The sequence below is a fragment of the Diplotaxodon limnothrissa genome, linkage group LG11, assembly GCF_057381915.1.
Source record: "Diplotaxodon limnothrissa isolate DT_005_m linkage group LG11, D_limnothrissa_male_GT1.1, whole genome shotgun sequence".
Classification (NCBI taxonomy): domain Eukaryota; kingdom Metazoa; phylum Chordata; class Actinopteri; order Cichliformes; family Cichlidae; genus Diplotaxodon; species Diplotaxodon limnothrissa.
Genome location: NC_140606.1, coordinates 24,449,755 through 24,464,297, shown reverse-complemented (window position 1 = coordinate 24,464,297; position 14,543 = coordinate 24,449,755). Strand labels below are relative to the sequence as shown.

The 14,543-nt window shown below is 38.9% G+C and overlaps 2 protein-coding genes across 8 annotated transcripts in view; both read left to right on the top strand.

The window, feature by feature from the left end:
* arhgef1 (Rho guanine nucleotide exchange factor (GEF) 1) overlaps window positions 1-10,204 on the top strand; it is a 42,949-nt gene extending 32,745 nt beyond the window's left edge. For all 7 annotated transcript variants that reach the window (XM_085366421.1, XM_085366416.1, XM_085366420.1 and 4 more), the window contains 12 exons: window positions 1,495-1,595; window positions 1,775-1,849; window positions 1,965-2,040; window positions 2,399-2,566; window positions 2,655-2,742; window positions 2,835-2,951; window positions 4,726-4,778; window positions 4,871-5,014; window positions 5,138-5,263; window positions 5,906-6,087; window positions 6,527-6,631; window positions 7,123-10,204. In XM_085366421.1, the coding sequence (XP_085222547.1) occupies window positions 1,495-1,595; window positions 1,775-1,849; window positions 1,965-2,040; window positions 2,399-2,566; window positions 2,655-2,742; window positions 2,835-2,951; window positions 4,726-4,778; window positions 4,871-5,014; window positions 5,138-5,263; window positions 5,906-6,087; window positions 6,527-6,598 (1,202 nt within the window). In that variant the 3' untranslated portion in view covers window positions 6,599-6,631; window positions 7,123-10,204. The remainder of the gene's footprint in view (window positions 1-1,494; window positions 1,596-1,774; window positions 1,850-1,964; window positions 2,041-2,398; window positions 2,567-2,654; window positions 2,743-2,834; window positions 2,952-4,725; window positions 4,779-4,870; window positions 5,015-5,137; window positions 5,264-5,905; window positions 6,088-6,526; window positions 6,632-7,122) is intronic.
* Window positions 10,205-11,810: 1,606 nt separating this feature from the next.
* On the top strand, window positions 11,811-14,043 carry cd79a (CD79a molecule, immunoglobulin-associated alpha). Its single transcript, XM_085365414.1, has 5 exons — window positions 11,811-11,913; window positions 12,372-12,695; window positions 13,318-13,433; window positions 13,655-13,717; window positions 13,877-14,043. Exons 1-5 carry the CDS (start codon window positions 11,874-11,876, stop codon window positions 14,000-14,002), a joined length of 669 nt encoding a protein of 222 aa, XP_085221540.1. The 5' UTR covers window positions 11,811-11,873; the 3' UTR covers window positions 14,003-14,043.
* The last annotated feature ends 500 nt before the right edge of the window (window positions 14,044-14,543 follow it).

The following is a 14,543-nucleotide window of genomic DNA, read 5'->3' as shown; positions in this document are numbered from 1 at the left end:
ATTGTTTCATTTTACGCTATCGTTTGTTTCGTGGTGTCGCAAAATAAACTGTTTACGGCAATATTTTTTCGGTTGATCTGATATCCTCGTGTTGGTGTTGTTCCCAGACCATCATGAAAATGTTGTTCCAGGATCAACATTGCAAGTGACCAATCAGAATGATGGTCTGGGAACAACACCAACACGAGGATATCAGATCATCCCTCTCTTTCATCGTTTTGATGGTCACTGTAGTGGCTATATTAATTTCTTGAAGTTCTCTCTTTCTCTTATATTTAATATAACCACACTACGGACGGGCAAGCGCCTGTTTTTATGCGTTGTGGTTAGCAACAACAACAGTAACACCATGTTTCACATAAACCTTTCACAATAAAGCTCAAGATCCTGTTGAGACTTTTCAAAATAAACCGAATCACGTGAAAGACCAGATTATTTACGGATGAGAAATAAAAAAGAGCCGCCAGGTGCTAAAAAATAAACCTTAGACTCAAATGTTAGAACAGGCTTTTCCCCGCAGCACGCTGTGTATTAAATACTCACAAAGGAAACGGCAGTCGTTACAACTTATGACTAAAAATGTATCGTTTCATGCATCTGTTAAAACACTCGACTCCAGCTACATGACGCGCAGCTGGAAACACTTCCCGCAAGTCGAGCTGCCCGAGATTCACAGAATTTACAGTTTACATTTTTGTAATTTATATCATTATCGGGACGATAGAATTCCTATATCGGGATATGAGATTTTGGTCATATCGCACAGCCCTAACACCCAGAGGTCATTGGAGAACGGCCAGACTGCTGTAAGCTGATAGAAAAGTAGCCAAAATAATCATTTTACGATCAAGATATGCAAAAGAGCATCTCTGAATGCACAACTCAAGAGTATTTACAGCAACTTGTTAAATCTGTGACACAGAGAATTAAAAATGCATAGAACTGTGATGTTCTTTAAGGGACATTAAAGTAAAATAAACATATCTTGAGAATTTACAGCCTAAAGAGGTTTCAGCAGGATTCCTGTCTTCCTTCGTTTGAAGGATCAGCACAGAGTTCTATTGCAGTAAATCTTTTATATTCTTCAATGCCTCCATCAAAACAACTCACTGAAATAGGCAGCACCCTGATTGGGTGCCCCCAAGAGTATCGTAGAGTATCCCCAAAAGCTAAGGAAGAAAGCCAGAGTTAACAAAGAAAGTTACTAATTGCCCTTATGATAGCTGTCATCTCTTGCTTCAAAGTATATCCCCCTTCTGCAGGTGTTGATGTATGAACTATAACATAACACTTCTTGAGTACTTTGACTCTGTGACCAGAAAGTTGGTACCACGAGGAGGACCAATGGAAAGTTTTGGTGTGGGTTTTTTTTTTTTTTGTTTTGTTTGTTTGTTTTTTGTTAGTGTTTTGTTACACTCTTGATTTATGGCTTTTGTCTGGGCTTTGCTGTTAAAGACATATTTTTCTCATCTCTGTATTTCTCTCTAACTGCAGAGGATCTAACGGAGAAGGCAGCAATTGAGAAGAGTGCAGAGTGTTGCAGAAAGATCCTCAACCACGTCAATGAGGAAGTCAAAGTGATGGAAAACCTGTTGGTAAGAAATGCTCAATTCACCACTCAGCCAACAGCTGCGTGGTAACTTGGCACCAATTGAAGTTTTGTAAATGAATTTTGAGACTTCTTTAGCTCACTGCTTATAAGAGTACATCTTTTTCTGTGCTATGTTATCAAACAGACCACAGTCTGACTCACAATCATTCTCTCTGCTTCCAGACTCTGAGGGAATACCAGCGCAAATTAGACACATCAGGACTAAAACCCAGTAATGAGCTCTATAGTGAATATAGGGTGGGTTTCTTTCAACTAAACTTGTCTTTTGCACACAGTGTTGCAATATTCCTTTTTTTTTCCTCCAAGATTTTGTTGAAACATATTCATGTTATTCTCCTCCTGTCTGTACTAGAACATTGACTTGACTCAGAAGAAGATGCTTTATGAAGGCCCACTGATATGGAAAGTCACCAAAGAAAAGGCCGTTGGTAAATATGTGCTATATTACAGGCCTTTCTTTCACAGCAACAAGGTCAAACATTTCAATATATTGCAAAGTAATACTTTTCACACTTAAACTAAAAAAGATTTTTAAAAGGAAGAAAATATTTTGTAGAACGTCATACAGATTTTATGTCTTTCACTTCTCTTTTATGAACATCAAAATCGGCAAAAAAAACCCCAAAGAAACAGACTGACATAGTGATTTATTTACTTCCCCTTTAGCATTATTTCAGTTGAATTACCGAAATTTGGCAAGTTAATGAGAATCAAATAGGCAGCATAATGGTTGGCCTGTTGCCTCGCAGCAAGAAGGTCCCACTCTTTCTGTTCCCTGTCCTTCAGAGGTGCAATGTGTGTTGCTTGCGGACTTACTGGTGCTCCTCCAGAAGCAGGATGACAAGATGGTCGTCAAATGCCACAGTAAGAGTAACATCGCTGCACAGGACGGCAAGCTGATGCTGAGCCCAATTATTAAGCTGGACTCAGTCTTTCTCCGTGATGTGGCCACAGGTTAGCAGTGCACCACAGTACAGTAGTTTGCAAGTCACTCTAATCGTAAGATAAGTCTTTGAATTGCTGTTTTCTCCTGTTGTGTCAGATCGAAAGGCTTTCTACGTGATATTTACCTGGGAAAGCGGCGCTCAGATTTATGAACTAGTGGCTCAGTCTGTTGGAGAAGTAAAAATGTAAATACCAAAGAGAATTGTATTCATAAATCATGTTTCCTTTTGATTTCAAAGCGCAGGATAATTTTCCCCCCGTATTTCCATATTTTTAGTTGGACTCAAGTGATAAAGAAAGCAGTGGATGACCTGAAGAAGAGTGGCAGCACAACCAAGAAGTTGACGGTGGCTCCTGGAGTTGGAGTTGTAGGACCTCCCTTCAGTCCCATCAGGTGTGTGTGTGTGTGTGTGTGTGTGTGTGTTCCTGTCTAACTATCTTTGTGAAGACTGAAATGTGCATTCTACTATAAGATAAGATAAGATAACCTTTATTAGTCCCACACGTGGGAAATTTGTTTTGTCACAGCAGGAAGTGGACAGTGCAAAAGTTATGAGGCAAAAATTAGAATACAATAAGAATAAATACAGTACACAACTGTACAGAATAGAATAAAATAAAATACTATATACAGTAGAATAAAATCAAATAAATATACAATAAGATAAAAATAGAATACAAATACAAATACTATATACAACTGAGTAAAAATACAACGATGACAGAAAGGATTATTGCACTTAGTATTATTGCACATGTGTGGATGTGTGTGCTTGATCAGTTAAAGTCTTTATTATGGAGTCTGACAGCAGTGGGGAGGAAAGACCTGCGAAATCTCTCCGTCCCACACCGTGGGTGCCGCAGTCTCCCACTGAAGGAGCTGCTCAGTGCTGTCACAGTCTGCTGCATGGGGTGGGAGATGTTGTCCATCAGGGATGACAGCTTAGCCGCCGTTCTCCTGTCACTCACCACCTCCACTGGGTCCAGAGGGCATCCTAGAACAGAGCTGGCCCTTCGGATCACCCTGTTCAGTCTCTTCCTGTCCCCAGCAGAGATGCTGCCGCCCCAGCAGACCACACCATAAAAGATAGCAGAAGCCACAACAGAGTCATAGAATTTCTTCAGGAGTGGGCCCTCCACTCCAAACGACCTGAGTCTCCGCAGCAGGTACAGCCTGCTCTGCCCTTTCCTGTAGAGGGCGTCTGAGTTATGAGTCCAGTCCAGTCTATTGTTCAGATGAACACCAAGGTACCTGTAGCTGTCCACAGCCTCAATGTCCATACCCTGGATGTTCAGTGGTTGCAGTGGAGAATGCTTGTGCCTGCGGAAGTCTACCACCAGTTCCTTGGTTTTACTGGCGTTGATCTGGAGGTAGTTCAGCTGGCACCAGTCCACAAAGTCTTGGGTCAGACCTCTGTACTCCTTGTCGTCCCCATCAGTGATGAGGCCGACTATTGCAGAGTCATCAGAGAACTTCTGCAGGAAGCACTGGGTGGAATTGTGGGAGAAGTCTGCAGTGTAGATGGTGAAGAGGAACGGAGCCAGAACCGTTCCCTGTGGGGCCCCCGTACTGCAGACGACCCTGTCCGACACACAGCCCTGAGTCCTCACATACTGTGGTCGGTCGGTGAGGTAGTCCAGGATCCAGGTAGTGAGGTGATGGTCCACTCCAGAGTTCACCAGCTTGTCCTTTAGAACCGAGGGAAGAATGGTGTTGAAGGCACTGGAGAAATCAAAGAACATGATTCTCACAGTGCTTCCAGCGGTCTCCAGGTGAGCGAGGGAACGATGTAGGAGGTGAATACTTGTGAGAACCAACAGTCACTTGTGAGGACACACGCACCGGTCCGCACAAATTTGAAGGCCTTTTTGAGCCTCAAAATGCGGTTTTAGAGTCAGGGTTACAATTAGGTTATGGTTAGGTTTAGGGTCAGGGTTAGGCATTCATTTTTAATGGTTAGGGTAAGGGGCTAGGGAAACCATTATGTCAGTGAAGGTCCTCACTAAGATGGCTGAACGTGTGTGTGTGTGTGTGTGTGTGTGTGTGTGTGTGTGTGTGTGTGTGTGTGTGTGTTGGAAAAAGTGAGAGATATTCATATATTGCCAAAGTTTATTTATCAAAAAATCTAATTTCCTTGTTTTTACTTTTTTTTCCTCCTTTCTTTTAGTCTGAATCCCCCTATGAGCCCGATTGAGAATGGAGCTTTGAAAAGCAGCAGTGGTGAGACCGTTGTGACTGCACACCTACAAATTTGCCATTGTTACACACTCATAAAGACATAAGCAAAATTTAAGACTTATCTCTGTCTGTAGATCAAGATAAGGACAACTTGAAAGATAAAAAGTCGACCGATCCCAGGCACAGGCTGATTGATTTCCTGTCTGACAAAGGGTTTGACTTGATAGGCCACACCAAAAATGATCAGGAGAAAGTGGCTAACAGTGCATTAGATGAAGGTGAATAGGGGTCTTCCTTGTACTTATATTCATGAACTATAAATTACTATATTTTTGGCTTTACTTTCTTTCAAAGTAGCTTACCTATCCTAATAAAGCCAATGAATCTGTCTCCTCTGTTAGTCATGTCCCTGAAAAGGCTCCTGGTCGGCAGCATCAGTCTATCAGAGGACTCACAACCTGATGAAGAACATGAAGTAGGGCAATCAAAAGGCCCTGGGCAAGATGTGGAACAGCATCAGTTAACAGGTTTGGCCTATTTTTTTGTCTTTCTTTTTTCTTTTCTTTTTTCTTATTTTTTTAAAGGAATAGTTTCATAGCGATAGATGAAGAGAAGCTTAATACCACTCATATCTGTAAGCTAAATAGAGCCATCTTAGCTTAGTCTTGGTAGTTTTATCTGTACAACTTCCCAGAATATTTTTTTTCTTAAGCAGTGACTTTCCAGAGTTGTTAACATTAGCGGATGCAGCAAGGCTAGCTGCTTCCTATCTCCTCTTGATGAATTGTTATTAAGCATTTAATGTTGAAACCTCTGGCATGTAGTTTCTTGTCCTTATTTTTCACCCTCAAAACCCCAGTGTTACCTGATTTATTTGTTTTTTTTAATTAGCGACTTTACACATGATTCTACACATTAATCAAAAGTATTAAAGTATTTCTAATATCACAATTTGATATCAGTATATCCATTTTAAAAGCAGGATTGCAAATCCCCTCGCGTTAAAGCAGGATTTCGTGTATGTGTGTACTATTCTATTTAATGCAGTATTACAAGGAACTTACAATGTCAAAGGATTTTTGCAGTGCTAATTATTAATGGCCAGAATTTATTATTATTTAAAGACTGCTGACTCTTGACACTTTCAAACTAAATATTTCTATCCACAGATGAAAGTCAGACCACGAACGAAGTAGCTGAGGAGACGAACCCCACGAGTACAGACAAAGAAGGTCAAAACCCAAAAGGAGACGATGAGAGCATCAGCGCGCCCCTGGTGCTGTCCCAGGAGAGGAAGGAGGAAGTGTGCAGGAGGCTACGCAGCCTGGAGGAACAACTAAAGAGACTACAGGTGAACAGAGGGGGAGATGGAGGGGAATATTGAGAGAAAACTGTAAGCAGGGAGCAGGACGTATGACAGGGGCAGATAGAAATGTCAGCTCTAACAAAAGATTGGAACTGACTAGAAAGAGACTCAAAGCTGGGCATCAAGATTTCAGTGGGGATAACTTGAGTAAGGAGTGAGCTATGGACAAATGGGGCCAAATGGCACAAAAGAGAAACCAGAGAATAGAAAACCATTTAACTGCTGCTGTTATTGCTTTGCTGAAAATTGCCTTGTGAAATTGGACTTCTCTAAAAATGGCTATTATGTCCAGCACTTGCAATGGGATGTGTCAGAGAAGCAGTGAGGGAGACGAAGAGAGGATGTTAAGAGGAGAAGGTTGAATTGTGTGTGTGTGTTTGTGTGTTCTCAGTTCCTAAGGTTATATTGATTTTGTGTGTTGCAGACTGTAGAAGAGGAACACCACAAGCTGCAGGAGGCCCTTTCCAAGTTCTCACTGGAGGGGGGCAGCTTCTAGTGACCCACCTTAATGCCTCCTGCTGGCCATTAGGTGAGAACACTAAACTAGATAGTCATGTTAAGTATTGAATTGTCATTATGATTAATGGTATAGAGCCATTTCCACTCATGAATGGACAAGGTTAAAAGAATCAGGTTTAGCTTTTGGACAGCTTTTTATTTCACCCTGAAAAATATGTGCAGTGTTATAGTTAAGCTGTGTATATCTCAAGAAAAATCCATAAACAGGTTGGGGCAGCTTGTACATGGCCTGAGAGGTGAAGCCCAAGGCAAAAACAAAAACCACTTACTGCTGGTAGTTGCAACTATTGGCCGTGAGCTAATGGCAACATTTGAAGGTGACTGATGACAGCAGCTGCATTTTTATGAGCTCTTCTCAAGCTGCATTTGCATTTTTGTGACTGTAAAGTCTGAAGAATCAAAATGAGTCTACAAAAATACTAGATTTAAAAAAACAAAAACAAAACAGGATTTATATTTAAAAAAATGTTTGTTTTTTTGTTTGTTTTGTTTTCTGTGCAGGTTTTGACTGGTTCTGGTTTGGACTGAGTGACTTTCAGAGGCTTTCCTGGAAATTCCTATACCATCACACGTCTATGACCGGACCATCGATACATTTCTTTTTCTTCCCCTCTTGCGTGTGTGTGGGTGTGTATGTCAGCTGTTTGCAGCCAATCAGAAGTTTTATTTTCTTTTTTCTCCTTTTACCAATTGGCCATTTAGGGAAGGGCTTTGTGCACAGTGCAGTGGTTCAGTAATGGAACATGTGTATGTGCGCGTGCATGCTGGATAGAGGGCTATACAAAAAAGAAAAAAACAATCCTAAATTGGGGTTTGAGGATGCTGTTAGTGAGAGGTGCCAAAGGAAATGAAGCAATATTTTGCTGTTAGTGAGTTGCTGCCTAAGAAAATATAGTGATTTGAGTCTGCTGTAACACACATACGCAAACCAGAAACATGCATGATGGAAAATAATTTACAGTAATGCCAAATTCTAATGTACAGTAACAGAGAGAGCCTTAAATGGCCAATATAGCATTAGGTCTATTGAAATACTACTACTGATATATAGTGTTATTTCTAGTCTATGCCAAAGTAAAACAGAGATGCACTTTTAATCAAAACAAGATGAACGCACACAGTTATTGCTAAATTTGTTACTTTTAGCTCTGTATTCTGTATGGTTATTAAGGCACCCCTCATTATTGAAACGATGCATGCAAGAAAGTGTGTGTGTATGTGCGTTACAATTTTTTTAATTAAGGATATATTTCTTCAGATGATTCTTACTGTAATTAGGTCACATAAAAATCATTTATAAATAGTGGCAGTATAAGTAATCTTGCTGTTAATAGTGGAGATTTGTTTGTATGTACCGCTTTTATTTATTCCCTTGAGTCCTTGTGTGTCAGTGAGCTTCTTCACCTGAGTGAAGCTGATACAATGCCAGGCCAGAAACAAAAAGTGATGTGCAACTGTCGGACAGGACAGACAAAAACGAAGCTGGCGTGTGTGAAGCAGATCAGAGTGGAATAGAAAAGTGAAAGAACTGGGAACTGGTTTCAAGGGGGTTGCTTTTTAGAAACCTTTAACTTGATGGTCATGAGAGAGTAGAAAGTAGGAGATTGGGATTTGCGCCCCTATATTAAATAAATAAATATATATAGCGCTCAGTATTACTATGCTCATATCATTTCAGAAGTTTCAACTTACCTTTAGAGAGGGTTCCCAAATGCTCGTCCAAAACACTTTAGTTGGGGTTATACTTTTCAGACGTATTATGAGATCAGATTGATTTAGTATATTGCAAATTTGAGCTAAGGTGATATTTTATTGAGCGTTGACTATGGTAATATAATTTCTGATCTGTGGCGTAACTGGGGCTGTGCACACAGGACCAAAGAAGTAACAGCAAACCGCTAGATCCTCATTTGTACAACAGCTTTATTAGTGACGTGCATCATCTGTGTAGTAGTGTGTCACAAAATGTTGATGCGGGAATGGTGGCTCAGTAATGCAGTCTGGAATCAGCAGCCGCTTTTCTTCACCCCAAACACGAAGGGATTTTAAAAGCACATTGAATAATAAAAACACTTCTTTCTTTTTTTAAAGTTAATGTAAAGAAAATACCAAGATGAAAAACGTTAGATTATTTGGGATTAGTCATAAGACATGAACAATCTATAGGACTGGGAAGTTTAAAATTGAATGAAAAAGTTGCGCTATAGAGGATTAAGAGACGCACCGAACATGCCCCTGGTACTAAGCTGAACATATGGGGCTGATACTGACACAGCAGCAATACTGTAGCCAGATGAGGACACAAAGGAAATGCTGAAGGTCTGGAGGAAGGAAAACTGTAGACTCATTCCTACAGAAGCACGTCAGGAGCACTTCCTGACATCCATTCTTATTGTTGTTGTTGCCACAACAACAAATGCCACCTTTGAACCTACTGAACCTCACCGGGTTTGCTCATTTTGATCACTTAAGTGTTCATAGGCTTCAAAAACTATATATGATTCTAGCATCTCTCTCCACGTATTGTTCTTTGGAAGTGTATATAAATGTAGTTTGAAGGCAAAAAAAGACAAAGACAAAAAAATAATAGCTCCCCTCTGTGTCTTAAGCTCTTTTTTTTTTTTTAGCTACACACTCTTCTTCATAACACACTCACACCTTTTAATTGCGTAATCACTTGTTTCTACTGCACAGTTTTATCCTACATTTTGTGTATTGAGTCACTTAAGTAGGTTGGGGAGGGAGTATTTTCCACAGAGGCTTTTGTAATTTTTTACTATGCATTTTCCACAGTGGTGAGAGAGGCAGGACTTGCCTGTAACTTGTCTTTGCATTTTGATGATTGTGAATCAATTGAAAAAAAAATATTCAGTGCCAACCAGCTCTGTACTGTGGGTACTATACCTCAGGCTACCCACAGTGCTTTTTAAGAAAAATGTCAGTGTCAAAAAAAATGTCAGTGGTAGACATTTGGAGTCCAGCTACCACCAGCATCAGCTGATTCCTTCAGTCTCCACTGGCTCAACGACTACTACAGGCACTTCTCGCGCTCTCCCCTTTAAATGCTTTTCCTCATGTATTCCATATACAAAATGTATAGAAAACTTTATTTATAGAGTGGTGCCTTGTTCTAACGATCAAGTTGTTTGCGTCATAAAAGACTCTTTAGTTGAACACAATCACTGCTGTGTACCTCAATGAGAAACATGACTAGTAAGCAGAGAAAAATCATGACAGGATTCAGATTTTGGTGGTTTAAGGTTTGAGGGTTGTTTCTATATGTAGATTTAACTTGGGCTTCATCGCACTATTTTTGTGTCCATCTCTATCTCATAGTGAGGATGTAAGCCCTCTACCAACTCAGCCGACCAGTGCCCAGTATATTTAAAAAAACAAAATAGACATTGCTCCTTGCCATACTGGTGTTTGCCACCTTATCTATAAACATTGTATATGCAAGAACTATACTGTGTATTTGGGTTTGATTTTTATTGTGTAAGATGCTCTTTAATGATGTATACCTAAACAAATTTGTGGTACGTTCTATTTTTTAATTCTTTTTTTTTTTTTTTTTTTCCAATAAACTGGGGAAATTTTTTTCTGTTTTCTTATTTACAGTTGGGAGAACATCATGACAATTGTTTAGGGTTCAACCATAGTTGGGCTTCACTCCATTTGTTTTGAAATATACAGTGCATATTTTAAAACACATGAATTATAGAATATCAGGATTCCATGTAAATCCCAGTCCTTTAAATTCTAAATATTTAATTGAAAAAATGATGTGTCAAATCTCAAAGCTGATAATATTAATCTGCAATATTCAGTTAAATAATTGTGCCCAGAAAGGTATTTAAAAGGTAAAGATAATGGCTTTATATGCAAGTAGCTATCTCTTTCTAAATGTTGAATTGCAAAGAATTTACAGGGTTTTTTTAATAGACAGGGAACAAGGCTGAAAAATATTAAATGGATATTAAGGCAAAGCTGTTTGAAACAATAGATTTCTGTAGTGAAAGGCACTGCATTAGTTCAGGAACACAGTTCATGACACTGCATGCACCAATTAAACAAAGCTCCGCTATAAAACAAGAAAGGTAAACAAGATCCAGAAACTCTCCACCTATGGGTCTGACCTCATTTGAGACAAAGTGTTTGTTTTGTCTGATTAATCTAAATTTGACATTCTTTTAGTTTTGATGGGTGCACTCTGTAACAATCCAGCTATATCACTGGAAGGTTTGGATCAGCCATCAAACAGGACAAGAACAGACTACAAAGGACTGTGAGGTCTGCAAAAAAATAAAACACACCCTAGACATGACCTCTTCCAACTATTCCCCTCCAGTAGGTGCTATAACAAGCAGTGTCACTACTAGAATTTGGCAACACTGGGACCTTAAACAGGTTGCACAGGTATTCCAACTCCTCCAGGAAAGTACAGCAATATTTGCCATTGCCAGAAAGCTTCCAGTGTCTTCCAGTAATGGTCTTAAGAGCATAAAGGTTCCAAGAGACAGGCAGTTACTTTAAGAGAGCAGAAAAGGTACCTGCTCCTTTGTGCAAGGAGGAACAGCTGGAAAACTACAAAATGACCTTCAGCAGACTTCAGAGGGTGGCCGGAACATTGATGTCCTCTAGTGGGTCCTGTGCTCACTGGAGATGATATGTATTCATATCATTAGCAGGTAATGTAGATGTTTAAATGTTAGGGATTTAAATGTTAATCAGAGTGGTGATGAGTGGGAGGAACAACAGCATGGCTCCAAACTGAAATGGTCTCACCCAGTGGAAACACAAGACACTGAAAAGAAAAACGACTGACCAAGGCTCCGAACTGTTTAAAAGTAAGACTTTTACTTCAAAGCTCGAACAGTTTGTCTCCTGAGTTAATGCTTTCAGAAAGAAGAAGAAATGCAATACATTGTCCCTCTATCAACTGTTCCATTTCCACTTTTTATATTTGCAATTTTCAGTCAAGAGCAGCATTTAGTTGCTATTTGCATGTTTAACAGACTTTTTTTTTCTTTTTTTTTTAAACAAAGTTCTATTTTTTTAAGCATTTGGATGCAGCACTTAAGCAAATGTGGGCTGGTGGAAATTTATTCAAGCATAAATCCTGCCACTGAAAAACAAGACACCAGTGTGATCTTGCAGAAGAGAAGACTGAAGCAGAGCTGTGTGTAGAATTTTTTTTTTTTAATCAGAATTTTATCCTTTTTTATTCCTAGATTGAATTTTGGCTTACAAAAATGGGGATGGTTGTAATATTTGTCCTCTCCAGCTTGGTGGGTGAGTCAGATTATATTTTTAATACCGTACATTCAAGTATTTGAACTTGTTTTATTTAGAAGTAATCATTGACATCATCCATTTATTATATATTTCAGTAATATCAGTTATGTTTTTGAAAGATTAATTATTTCAGCGTGTCATATTTCTACATATCGGTTCAGTATATATGTACTTATGTATTCATTTTTGTTTAACTCTTTTGAGTTCTGCTTCAGTGAACCACATTTCCTGTCAAAACAGATGGCTGTGCTATCATGATGACATTTTTGCTTCAGTCGTTCTGGTTACTTATGCTATACAATTATAGATCATTTGGCATTTTTAAAGCATATTTTAATACTTTGTCAGTTTTGAATATGGGTTGTGAAATTATATGCAGTCATCATTAAATAATCGGAGACCTCAATAACAAATCCTACAACATAACCTGTCTTAACATGCGCTTTCTTCAACAGTGGGTTTTGCTTGGGGTGAGCTGATTTTAGAACCAGACAGACCCTCACTGAGTGTGCCAGTCTCTGAAAATGCTTCACTGGAATGCTGCTATAAATCACCGTCGGGGAGAGTGAATGTCCACTGGATCCACTATTATAACAAAACTCAGCAGATGTTGTTAGATAAAACAGCTGAATCACAGAAAGATTCCAAATCTGAAAAAATATATTGTGCCCAACTGAACTTCCCTGAAGTAAAGCTGGAGAACCTTGGATTTTACCATTGTCTGCTGAATGATAGTGGCAACACATATTACACACATGGAACCTACCTGCGTGTCTACAGTGAGTGTGTGTGTGTGCATGTGTTGTTGTTGGGGCGGGGTGTCACTACTTCATAAACCATAAATCCTGTTATTGTTAATCTGCCCAAAAGCTGTGAAAGTGGCAGCATCCACATATATTCAATTTATTTAATCTTTACATCTTCAGGATTGTTGCATTGCAGTATGCTGCACCATTCATTCACTTTAAATAGCACCAAATTTAGAATTAAATTTCAGTCAATGTGCAAAGGCATTAGTCACACTGAAAGGCCACTTCACACACTAATCTCATTAAAACCAGATGGTAGATGAGGAAACATAAAACTGCCAATCTGAGGGATTATGTGTGCGATAACCTGCATTGTTAACGTGACTTAACAGTACCACCAATTGTATGTTTAACTGTGATCCTTATGCTAAATTTAACCGTTATATAACAAAACTATCAGTGTCATAATAAATCTCCCAGTAAGGCTTTTGAGTAATTATTTTGTTAGCCTGCGTTTTCATGTGCAGGCTAACAAATACGCAGCATTCACGTGTTCACACTTAAAGCAGAAAAAGATAACTCGTGTTTAAAAACCAATACGTGCAACTGCTAATTTGTTTGTTTGACCTCTGAACCCTTTCTGCATTCCTAGAGCCAATGGAGAAGACCATAAACCTGAGAGAAACCACCAAAAACAAGATCCTGATAGCTGAGGGATTCTTACTGTTACTGTGTGTGATGCTGCCTTCTGCCATTCTTCTGTTCAAGGTCGTTGCATTATTATACAATGATCAGCAGCACTACTGTTGAAGCTATGCTTAATTTCAAGCATTTTCCCAAAAGAGCATTACTTTTACTTTATTATTCATGCATTTAAAAGTAATGGCAGAGCTGTGCGACTCTGGCATGGATTTGTTTTTCTTCCTTCTCCGTCAACAATGGGAATTTGCAACATTTGACTGATTTATTACTTTTGGTTTGCCCTACAGTCAAAGAAGCTTAATGAACTGGAGAAAAAGAAAGCAAAGAAAGAAGAGGAAAATATATATCAGGTCAACATTACATATTCTCAATCTCTTTCCATTACACAAGGCAAAGCAGGAAAGCAGGAGCTAAGAAATGAACACCATTTCTAGTTGTTGTTGATGTGTATATCTTTCACTGATAATAGCCTTTGCATGATTTCCTTTTTGCATTTTCTCAAAAACCAGGGGCTAAATCTGGATGACTGTTGTGCAACATACGATCAGATTGAACGCTCCCAAGCACAGGGCCCGTACCAGGATGTGGGCAACATTAAGGAAGAAGAGGAAGAAATCCAGCTGGAGAAACCATAAAACAAAGTGAATAACAGACAGTTACGAGTGTTACATGTAAATAGCAGGCTTCTTACAACACGCTCTGATTTCAGAGTTTTGTTCTCTGAAGTTTTTTATTTTTTAAGATTTTATCTGTATTTGTCAAAACAATCATAACACAATATCCACTGGTCTGCAACCAGGATTTTAGAAATACTTCCTTATCAACATATCAACTATAAACTTTTTTTCAGTTTTTTTATGATGTTTTTAAATATACTCCTTTACATTTTTAAATATATGTAGGTGTTTTGCTTTAGCTTTTTTATTCTAATTTTGCACACAGATTCCAGAAAAAAAATGACGGGTCAGACTGGTTACGTATGTACCCCAGGTTGCGTTGTCGGCTTTTTAAATATTCATTGACGTGCATCTGCTACAATTATGTGTTTTTTGCTATTTCTGTGAGTGCTGTAATAATAAAATAATATTTAAAAAATCCATCAAATCTCTCTGTAAATTGTCTGAGTAATACAATTGCCCTCTGTGTGCAGTGAATAGGATAGGATTGTTTCTTTTA